This window comes from Poecilia formosa, unplaced genomic scaffold (assembly GCF_000485575.1).
Source record: "Poecilia formosa unplaced genomic scaffold, Poecilia_formosa-5.1.2 Scaffold38, whole genome shotgun sequence".
Taxonomy (NCBI): domain Eukaryota; kingdom Metazoa; phylum Chordata; class Actinopteri; order Cyprinodontiformes; family Poeciliidae; genus Poecilia; species Poecilia formosa.
The window spans coordinates 774,014-785,824 of record NW_006799977.1 but is presented as its reverse complement, the minus strand read 5'-3'; the positions used below and the strand labels follow the sequence as shown (position 1 = coordinate 785,824).

General features: G+C 36.8%; 1 protein-coding gene across 1 annotated transcript in view; it reads right to left on the bottom strand.

Moving 5' to 3' along the window:
* Positions 1–11,811, bottom strand: part of ap1m3 (adaptor related protein complex 1 subunit mu 3) — a 39,912-nt gene that overhangs the window by 16,603 nt on the left and 11,498 nt on the right. Inside the window, exons 5-6 of the mRNA XM_007550830.2 lie at positions 5,394–5,541; positions 4,523–4,649 (exon numbers count right to left, since the gene is read on the bottom strand). Of these exons, the coding sequence (XP_007550892.1) occupies positions 4,523–4,649; positions 5,394–5,541 (275 nt within the window). The remainder of the gene's footprint in view (positions 1–4,522; positions 4,650–5,393; positions 5,542–11,811) is intronic.

Here is an 11,811-nt window from a genome sequence, read left to right as displayed (position 1 = left end):
CAATATGCTGAAGTGGCCCTCGGTGAAATTGAGTTTGACACCCCTGGTTTAATGTATAAAAAATAAGACAATTTTTAATTCAGTAAGACAGATCAACAAGTCATTAAGTCATTTGGAATAATAAATATTGAAAAATAAAATTTTAAACGTCCTTACTATGTTTTCTGGCATTTAGCAAATATGAATAGTTTTGGTAAATCCAACAAACATAAAACAAGCAAAGTTCAGAGTGAAAAAGAAAATGTTTTTTTTTTTATTAGGTATCTGAAAATATCTGTTAAAATGTAAATAACATTTTCCAAATTCAGATTTTGTATCAGATGTTAGATTGGACTTTATTACAAAATCTCTGCAAATAGAATACCAATCTCTTTCAAGGTCTTTATACAGAAATCCAGGACATTCCACTTAAAAACACCTAACTGAGGATTTCCAACATGATTTCTAGCACCTGTATAAACCCTGTAAATAAATTTAAGCAGGAAATGGTTGTCGAGAGCTGATTAACCATTTGCATTATCTTCCCATATTATTAGTTTTAAAATGTTTAAAACTTTGTGGCAAAACTTTGATGTGATTGAACTAAAAAAAATCCACTAAATATTCTTCCCACAGGCAGTGGAGAAGTGTGAGTCTGTCAAATGTAAAACTCAACCTCTTAAAAGTCTGTATCTGTAGTCTGAAGCAGAAAGCCTAGCGCTCCCATCCACTGTGGTTAATAGAGGCTGCTGAGTTGTGGAAAAAGACTGTAATGACTGTGGGTCTGTGGGCCCTTGGCTAAATCCTCCCATTGAACAGTCAGCCAAAACCTGCCTTACCTGCTCTGAATGCAACTCTGGACCAGCACTTAGGGCTGCCTGAGAGAAAGCGTATGAGCATGTGTGCATATTTTCGTATGCAGCTACCTTCTTCATTGTCCTCTTGAGTCGGCGTACGTGCAAAGGTTTATGCATCGCCTGTCTCAGCAGATGTGAGAAAATTGCCTGTTTCTCTATTGATTTCGGTTTGTGTGGGTGTTTGTGCGCTTGTATGTGTGTGACATTCCCTGAAGTCGGGACTGGATGAGGTCAGGGCTAAACTAACTACAGCTCTTTTAGTTAGGAAATGCAGGGAAGCCCTTTGAAAATGATTCTGTCCTTGTTTTTTTTTTTTTTTAAAGTAAGCAACACATACCATACCTTCCATGAATCATCAGCACGAGAGAGAAAGGTAAGGTCATATGGAACGCTCTTCATTGCTTGTCATTGCCCGTACCTTAGGGGCCAGAAGACAAGATAAATGTGTGTTTTTGTGTCAGCGGGGGAATCGCCGAAGCAGCCAAGTCCCTTGTGGTCCACCTTAAGGCCACGCACACCTGTTTCCATGCTCTTAGTGCACAGAAGTAGACAGTTGGAACATAATCGGGTCTGCCTTTCACAGGAAACCTGTTTGCATTGACATTTGGTCGAGCTTCCATCCATCTTGCATTTGTCTGAGCTGTGGAAGTGACCGTTTTCACGACAAGAATATGAATTTTCTTCTGCAGGCCCTGTTCTTATTGATTGTGAACAATGTGTTTTCACTTTTCATTTGTAAAATTATTTAAACAAGTCATTTTTAAAATGCCATATAGGCACGGCTTTGAATTCCCCTGTAGCCATCAGTATGTTTTTCACCAACGTTGGGATAATCTTGAGGCAGCTCATTGGTTTTGCCATTATTACATGTTTCTTGTGAGACACCTTCATAATGAGACACCTTTTCATAGTCAATCAGTTGAGACTGAAGCAGAAGCTATTAAGTCACACTAAGTGGCTGATTTACTTTTTAATTACTGAAATATTTTGCAGGCCTCTTTGCACCCCTTTCTTCATTTGTTCAATACCTTGTCTCCTTTGCCATTCCATTTTATGACAAATAACTTAATTTATGGAGATCCAACGTTTGATTTCTCTCCATGTGTGGATTAGATGGTTTGTTACAGACACCTGGTAAGAATTTAATCTCAATTGCACCTTAAGAATTGTATTTGCTTGCAAGACTGGGGAATGGTTCAGTACTTCTTTAATATTCTGTATGTCATTGAGCTCAAGGAGATTTAATGTAAATGAAGGCCCCTTGATGCAGCTGATACATTCATGTTGTCTTTCTATGTCAGATGTTCTAATATGTTGGTAAAAAGACTGAACTACTGGCATATCTGCATTTATAAAACTGTACTAGACCTTCTTTCATATTAAAAATTCAACATCCTCAACAAAGTGTTTGAGCTAACAATGTTCATTAACAAAACATGCTAATCTCAAAGTAACAAATGATTTTGCTGACTTCTGTTAAAGAGTTATCAAGTATTCTGTCACTCACTTTTTTAAAAAGGTTTTATTGGTTCTAATGGCCTTTTGATAGTGAATTGACAAGGAAGTGGGAAGACATGCAGCAAAGGGCAAAGGTCGCCAGGCTGGGAATTGAACCTGCTACAGCGGCATCGAGGACTAAGGCCTTCATATGTGGGTTGTGCTTAACCCCTGCGCCACACAGCACTCCTGTCACTCACTTTTTACCGAGTGAATTTAAGCTACATTTGGAACACTGTTAATATAGAAAATATCTCATTTTTGACCCGTTATGCTGTTTCAGGAGTAAATCTCAACCAGGTCTTTGCTGGAAAAAATAATTAAAGAATTAGACTTAGTTAATGTATGTCTTAAACAATGAATGAATGAGTGAAATGGAACATTGACAATTAAAAAAAATTATTTCCTTATCTTAAGTTCTGTGTTGTAGCATTTCTGGGCTTTGGCCAGCAGAGGGCAGCAATTAATGATTTATACACTCACTCCCATGTCTAACGAGTCGGAATGCAAAAAAAGCACAGATAATTTAAAGAGAATATTTAGAAATGGAATATATATATATATATATATATATATATATATATATGTGTGTGTGTGTGTGTGTGTGTGTGTGTGTGAAAAACAAAAACACGTCCGAGTGCAAACGATAAGTGAGACTGATGATTCTATTAATATTCATGGAGAGTCTGCATGATATCTCCCAGAGTGTTTGATCATTATTCCTGATCAGCGTTTCTAAGGCGATATGTTATTTGCTACATTGCAAGACGCAGCGGGGGGTGGAGGGTGCGGTGGGTGTTGTGGACTGCAGACATTCCACAGAGACGTCAGATAGCCACAAACCCTCACCTTTCATCTGCAGGGCTGCCGCCCGAGGTGAGGATTAACTCTGTGGCAAAGAGGCTAGACAGAGACGGAGCCTTCCCTCCTTGGTGAGAAGCAGAAGGGCGTGCTGAAGAAATGTAGGCTACGGAGGCGAGGAAGAGGAGGATGCTCAGGGAATTGGGGAGGAAAGATGTAGCTGTGGGAAACAATGAAGGTAGAAATTTCTTGGCAGAGACGAGGGGGGTAGATGGAAAAGAAAAGCAACGCATGGGATTACAACAGAAAAAGGACGCTGGGAGTGAAGGTGGGTTCAAGGTGAGTGCGAGTTGGTCTCTGTCATTATTAACTTGCATATATTTTGCATTCCAAAGTACACCTACAAAGCAATTATGTAAGCAATTACATATTTTAATTAGTAAATTCCTTCCTGTCACTAACACAACCTGGCAGTGTTTATTCAGTGTCAAACATCTTATGAATTTTTAAATGTTGAGAAGCAATATTAAAAATTATGTGTAACTTTATACAATTCTTACTTAGTACTCCATATTAATCTTTTATAACCAAATTATAAACATGATATGACACCAAATGGGAGATATTTAAGTAATAGCTGATTTAAAGAGAAAAAAAAAGTACTACATTCTACATACAACATTCAGTCTTAATATTTGGTTAAAGAGAAAAGCTACAGCTGGTCACGTAAATAAAACTCAAAATGCTATGATGATATAAGAATCAGGTGTGGTTCAAAATGTTAAGCCTAACAGATCAGCTTGTTTCAGAGGTATACACAAGGTTGTTTTTTTTCTTTGGTTTGTTTTAAAGGGTTCCAAACTGAAGATGATCTTCTGGGCCAAATTCTGACCGACTCCTGAATGAAGATTGAAAATAGATTCTTAATGAGATTAGAAACAGAGGAGCTTCCTCACCATCCTGTCAATGTGAAAAAAATAAATATAAATAAAGAAAATGTTCATCATCAAAGTGTGAGTGGATCATTCGGGGAAAGTAGCTTTTGAGAAATGTTCTCATCCCATTATTTGCTCACGACTGTTTTCAGTCATTTGTGCTTCATGTCTATTCTGAAATGTTTTTCTTGGAGAGAAATGGCTTCTTTACTATTGTTTGACACCTGGCTAGCCTCCAGAAGTGAAGCTCACTGTACATGAACATTCACACAATCCATCACTACACAACTGTTACAAAGCACAAAACTACTTCAACTGTCAAAGCACATGAACTTCCTACTTTCATTCTGACTGAATATTAAAACGATGTGCCATTTTGTTTTAGGCCACTACTGTTATAAATGTTTTTAGAGACACAAAGGGCTCTGAGCACTTAACTTTAATGGTACTTACTGCCGGTGAGCTCAAACAACACTTTGTCATTGAGTCCCAGTCTGAGTTCAGGCATTCCGGAAAGGACGACTTTTAGCTTGATGCTGCCCACTATTTCACTGCGCAGGACGCTGCCGTTGGCGCTCACCTATAAACAGAACAAAAAATATCATTTTACATCAATAAATGCTACTTTTATCCCCACAGTACGCACATTTCATTTATTTATTGAGGTCATAAATGGTGTACAAAATTAAACATTTTGCAGGCAAAAGGTTAAAAAAAAATTAGGAGGAAAGACATTAGATGACAAATCATGATAATCTAATTTTATGTTTCATGTAGTTCCTGCTCATATAGGAGACAGTATCAAAGATACTTCCTCATTAGTTTCATCTCAACTAGTACAAAACTGCCAGTGTTTCTGCCATACATGAAATACAGCATTTCACTGCAGACTATGACTACTGTCTATTACAAAAGGCTTGTAATTTTAAAACATTTTTCTGAAGTTAAACAAAAAAAAAAGGTTAAAAAATTCAACATGTTTTCTGTATTTCAAAGGTCCTTTTAATCCTGGAAATACAGTCAGAACAATAACAAAGACAACATTGCAATCAAACATGGTGAATAAATGGGTGGATATTTGAAAGACAGAATAACCAACAGGCCAGAGATTTGACAGATTTCAACTCTAATGCGCTCTTATCCGTACAATAACGCCCCTTTTTTTATATTCATAAAAGTGTTCAGGAAATGAGTGGAAAAACATAAAAATTAAGCCAATAGCTTCTTTTTACACTGTTTGAAAGCATAAAATATGTAATTAAATACTTATGTTAGAAGACTTTTTCACATTAAGGATTTTTATCAAAGTAAGAAATGGTCTCACCAGAAGATTTACAGACTCTATGACATCCATGAAGACTTCATTCTTCCTGTACTTGATGCCCTCTGACCGCCATGACACAGCATTGGTGACAGTGGCAGGTGGTCGAGGTGCCCCAACCTCCAGCTTATGCCCCTGCTGGGTAATGTACCTGACAGAGACAAAAAAACAGAGAGAAGATATTAAAAGAGCTCCTGCTGTGACCAATGTCACTCAGTAATCCTGCAGAGCCTGACACCTGAAAAGCTGTAAAAGAAAATGTGTCACAGCAAAAAAGTAATGCTAAAAGCCCTCATTAAGGGGGTTTAGGCAGAATATCATATTCTATCTTTTGAGAACAAAGACAAATGCCAGTAATTCAGTCATGAATTATAATTTACTAAAGACTTCAATCTGCAGGGGGAAAAAAATAACAAAATGGTGAGCTTAAATGGTCGGCACTCTGTCTCATAAAGAATGTTTTTCTAGGTGATAATAAATGAGCTACTGTGGAGCAAACAAATTAAATGAGTATTTGTATTTATTTAGTAGGAACTCTATTCATGCTCGTAATTGGAAAAGAGAGATTTACATAAATCCATTTTAATGGTATGCATGTGTTTGACTATAAAATATTGCCAAAGTAAACGAGCTGAACTAAAGATGTGTCGACAGTACTAAGGCACAAAGACATGCTTGAACACCTTGTGTATGAAGACATGTACAGATTAAATCCTCACATAAACAAAAAGAAAACCTCATTTGGCACATTTTTAGAGGTAAGTCAATGAGCTGCAACTCAACGGACTGGTGTCAAATGATCAGGGGATTGACACAACTCGATCTGGTACCGACTGATTCTGCTTGCATCAACAGAAGGTTTTTTTCAAATTTTCACCCACATTAACTGTCAGTTTTACTAACATATATTGCCAACAGGGGTTTGCTTGTTGACAAGCACAACTATCAGCATATCTGGGTTTCTAACGTGAAACTAAAAACTCGGTTAAGCTGGGTTTCATGTTATTACAGGATCCACATTGCAACTTCAGAGGTAAATGTTTAGCCACCAGCGTTGGCCTTCAGTTCCCGGTTTTGTTTTGCTTCTCACTCAGTTCCTGAAATATTCTCCACTGCAGTTTTATTTTAAGTAGTTTTAATTGTTGTATCGTATTTTACTTTACTCCCGTTTCAGTTTCAAAAGCACAAACAGGAAAGTCCCTCAAAACCCCAGTTGTCTCTGTTCTACATTCACCATGAACACACACTATAATATGGGCTACGTTCAACAGGTAAAAAGACATGTCACAGAATATCTCTCAGTTTTAAGTCTGGGACAAAAAACTTCTTTATTGCCTACCATCAACAGATCTTTCACATAGTTTTTAATTCTTAAGTACTCTCAATAATGATTTAGAATTTTTAAAGCCTTCATAAAGTTCAGTGTCAAGTGAATGTGCAGAATGTTCTGTTCAAATTCTTTATTGACTGCAACAAAAGGTAAATAAATTATTAATTAGAAATAATTCTTCTTTAAGAAGGATCTAGTAATATGCAAAACAACTGCACAAGGGATTGCATCATCCCTAAGTGAGCTAATTTATTTTAGAGGTCCTCTGTTACTCCAGAGACAACTAATGACATGTCATGAGAATAAAAAAGCAGCTGCAGTTAGATAAACAACAAGTGACCAGACCTGATGTAACAGTAACACCTGCACACCACTGTGTACTTCTTACTGGCCTCATTTCCTCTGCAGGGCAGAGTTTGTCATTTTCTATTTCTGGAATATTATGCACTGCTAGGTGAGGGTCAAACACATTAAAATGTTAGTTTTAAACTGTGAAATATATTTATAAGCCTGTGAAACTTCTGATTATCCCACAGAGTGAAGTAAGAAATGTCTTCAAGTTTTCCATACAAAATGCTTCACATAAAAATATCAGACAAAGATAAATTGTTTAAATGCAGATCAAGCAGGCGTGGCGTGAGAAGGGGGAGACCTGTACAAACCAATCTGATCCAACGTGAAAAAGACAATTACCTGGTAAACTTAAGTGTTTGTTGCATCTATGTCCAGACTTTGATTAGACCATTCAAAACCCCCTTTTTGCTTTTGTGAGTCATTCAGAAATGGACTTGTAGCTGTGCTTCACCAAGTTTGCATAAACTTACGGACAGAAGCTTATGCACAACCATTCCCTTCCTGCATTTTCTGGTTTGAGAGCAAAGTTAATTGTTCCATTAATTACAACAAGCTGTCAAGGTCTAAAAGCAGTAAAGCCACCCGAGACCATCATACAATCACCATTATAGCTGTGGGTATGATGTTCTTTTTCTGAACGGTTTGTTTAATGGCAGGTGCAATGGGATGCCAAATTTCCAAAAAGAGTGACCCTCTCATCGGTCAACAGAATATTTTCCAAAGTCTTGACAATCAAAAAGTTTTTTGTCTATTATTCAGCAGGCCTTCATGATTGTTACTGTTAGCAGCAGTTGTTGGATTACATGTCTCCCATAGAGGCTATTGTTGCCCAGTCTCCTTCTTCACTGTTGAACCATAAGCACTACATTTAACCATGACAAGTGAGGCATGCGATGCTTAAGATGTTCTGTCTTCTTTTGATCTCAAAAATTAGTCATAAATTAAAAATTTCAGTAATTTTTCTCAGCAGGCAGCTCCTGGGGAGGCACTCCACTGCTGCATGTTTTGTCCACTTGTGGATCATGGCTGAAGTCCCAAAGCAATAGTACCAGAACATTAAGGACTCAATTTGACTCCTCATGCAATTTAAATTCTCTAACGATGTCAAATTAAACACACCGTGGCAGCATGAAACTCAAAAAGAAATGAGCGATAAAGAGTAAACAATGGAAGAAAACAAGCCATAAATGCACCACATGGGCATTTGTGCAATAATTGACGTGAACTTTGTTTTTAAATCCAACACTATATAGGGTAGTAGAAGTGCCCATTTTTTATTTATTTATACAAAGGTGTCTGTAAAATAACTAGTCCCATAAGAAACACCTGTTCAGTTTTATCTGTTATTACTGGTGTTGTCTGGTCTCAGATAAATCAGTCAAAATTTGACACAAAGGCTGCACAAATGAAAGCATCGCCTGTTAGCATCTCTGCAGACCCCACACATCCTGGTCACAAACTGTTTAAGGTGTTACTTTCTGGTGAGGGCTACAGAATGCCATTTTCAATGCCCAGCCGTCACAGAAACCGTTTCTTTTCCAGGAATTCTCTATGATGAACATTTTGAATAGAATAATCAGCTACTTAACTGTGCAACAAAAAAAAAAAAAAAGAAAAAAAAAAGCATATTTGCACAATGTTACACCAATCATGGTCTTTTCTTCTTCATAAAGAAATGACTGCAAAGGCATCTACATATTGTTCCTTTATCCTTATTTAATTTCCCCTTTAATATATGTCATTTCTGTATGTCATTTTTGTAGAGTGTAAGTAGGCGCTTGGAAATTGAAGTTACTTTCCTTGTTTGTGCACAATCTTGGCCAATAAAGCTGATGCTGTTTCTACTGCTGTACTTTAATTTAAATGCTCTGCTAAAATACATTAATAATACAATTTAAGTGAAAGAAAAAACAAATGTAGAAGAAATTAAATACTCAAAACAAGGGACTGAGTAATAAATTGTTGTATTTACTCTTAATGGCACTTTATACAAACAGCATGTCTTTACTGAAGCGTGAGAGACGTTGTATAAAACAAACGGTACTTCAGTTGCTCATTAGAACCAATCTGAACTGGTGCTGCTGACCTGCACTTGAACTTACATAGAGTACTTGGCTAATATTCACAAAAGGATTCGATTCAGATGTTGTGCAGCCTCACGCTTTGATCTCCTTTAAATAAACTCCATTAATTTCAAGCACCAAGTCAGAAAGTGATCCAAAATGGCAGCTGCTGCTGCAGTCTTCTATCCTCTCCTCCCTCTGTGATCAGCCATAAGGCACGCACTACAAAGCAAGATTAGTAGCTTAGAGAGGTATCTCCAAGTTCAACTCTGGGTTTTTAGTGTCACAAAACTCTGACTGGTTCACTTATTTCTGAGATGAATCACCATGGTAACTTTTGCTGGATACTGAATCTGCTTCAGGAACAGATCAGGTTAAAAAAAAAAAAAATCCCTGTAAGATCAGGTCTTCCTGAGCTGAGCAGCATTTTTATGTATGTTACCTACACATGCAAAGTGATCAGTTGGAGATCCCATATTAAGAAACAATTACATTTGGGCACTGCAGATGTAATTTCCAAAGTTTTATTTTTCAGTTTCACCTTTCCTTTGTTGACTGAAATGTTTTTTCTTGCGGCTTCTCTTGAGAATCAGATTGTAACTTTTTTCATATTTACTAGTTAACATCTAGTTAAGGTGTTAAAGCAAATTAAATAGGGAGCAAGCTTATCACTTGTAAAGGTTTAAATTCAGTAGAGCTTTATTGGTGTTTTGCATATTCAGCAGATAAAAAGCCACGTGCATAAATCCTCTCTTCGGCTACCTTTACCCCTTTAGATGATTTTAAGTCTTAAAGGAAACACTCATTTACTTTCATTATGAATTGATCAACATTAAGATTTTTTTATTATTATTATTTGAATGTATTTAGAGTAAGTACATGTACAGGGTTGAAGAAAAGCCCTTTATGGGTTTGGTTTATGTAGTTTCAGGACTGTGTTCATTTATAGCTCTGTTTTGATTTCCACTAAGGTCTGAAGGAAACATCTGTTTGGCTGCCTTTCATCTACACAATGCTGCTCAGAACAGTGAGAGAGTAACAGAAACAATAAAGCTGCAGCCGGACAGGCTGAACAATGAGCAGCAACCAGTTGAAGAGGCATGTGGAGCCAAATTCAAAAGCTAATTTTAATGATTGTTCTTTGCTGACTTTTAAACTACAGATATAATAAAATCATCAACTGCAGCTGCTCTAAATCGACAAACCTTTTTAGCATGCTACCAGTGTCATGAACTATGAAGACAAATTCTGCTGATTAAGGAGGAAATACAAATGGTAAGTGGAAGGCCTTGTTTTCACTTCAAATGTGCAGTTTTGTTTAAATGTCAACAGCAAAAATGACAAAAAACAAATAAGTTTAGGACTGATTGACAGATTAAGGCAGGAGATTTTCCCTTGTTTTCTGTCCCAATTCCTCACACTTCAGAAATGCCTGCTCATATGTAAGAAAGTCTGATAGAGATGAAAGACTTTGACATATGAGGTTTGGGTCGATGTTGAATTGTTTTGATGTTTTTCTATTTTGCCCTGATTCTCCTCAGAAATGCTAATGCCTGGCACTAAGCTGACAGATTAGCATAACAATAGGAGAAACACGAAAACAATGCCAAGGTTTTACTATATTAATGCAGATATTTAACCCTTCAAGGTCAAATAGGCATAAAATACAGAAATAAAACTAAATTTCTTACATGCAGTGTCTCATAAAAGCATCAATACCCCTTGACTTAGAGAACAAACAGTATCATTAAGACCAACAAGCAAAGCAGACAGATTAGGTTCCATCTGTGTTCTGCTTTATGGAGAAGCTTAAAGCAGATGTTTTGAAATAAAACAAGTTCTGAAAATAACTTAAGTTTTGCTGAAAATAAAACCAATTTGGCACAAATGCACACCTTCCACAAACTGATTGGCCAGCAAGTTTACTAACAAGAGAAGATCATCTGGCAAATCTGTTGCAAATACAAGTTTCACAATCTTTTAATATGTTCTTAATGCAAGAATCACAATAACATTTATTTAAATAAAGCTTTAAGAGGTTCTGTTTCTAGTTTGTCACAAGCCATGCAGGAGACACAGCAAGCGTGAAGGAAGATGACGACGAGATTAAAACTGAACTTTTTGGCCTACATGAAGGCTACAGTCTGAGGTAGGAAACTAATGCTGCTCCTCAACCTGAACATTACAACTCCACTGTGAAACATGATGATGGCAGCAGAAAGCTGATCAGAGTTGATGGGATAATGGACTGAACTAAGTACAAGCCAGTCCAAAAAAAAAAAAAATCTTAAAGGACGGGGAAAAAAAACAACAACTTGTGATTGGTGCAAAGGTTCACCTTCCAGTAGTGGAAAGATTCACCTTCCAGTAGTGAAAAGGTTCACCTTCCAGTAGTGAAAAGGTTCACCTTCCAGTAGTGAACTGGAATATGTGGCAAGACTTGGTGGAATGGGGTGTTAAAATGTTATTTGTCTAATCCAATTTAGTTTAAGCTATTTTGCACAGAAGAATGGACAAAGTTGAGACATTTCTCTTAAAACTCACTGCAGAACTAATTCCAGAAAAAGATGTCTACCAAGAATGGACTCTGTGAGGTAGCAATTAAATGTATACTAGATTGGTTAGATTGTATTTGTAAAAATATGAAATCCATTTATCAATTTATTTCTGTTTC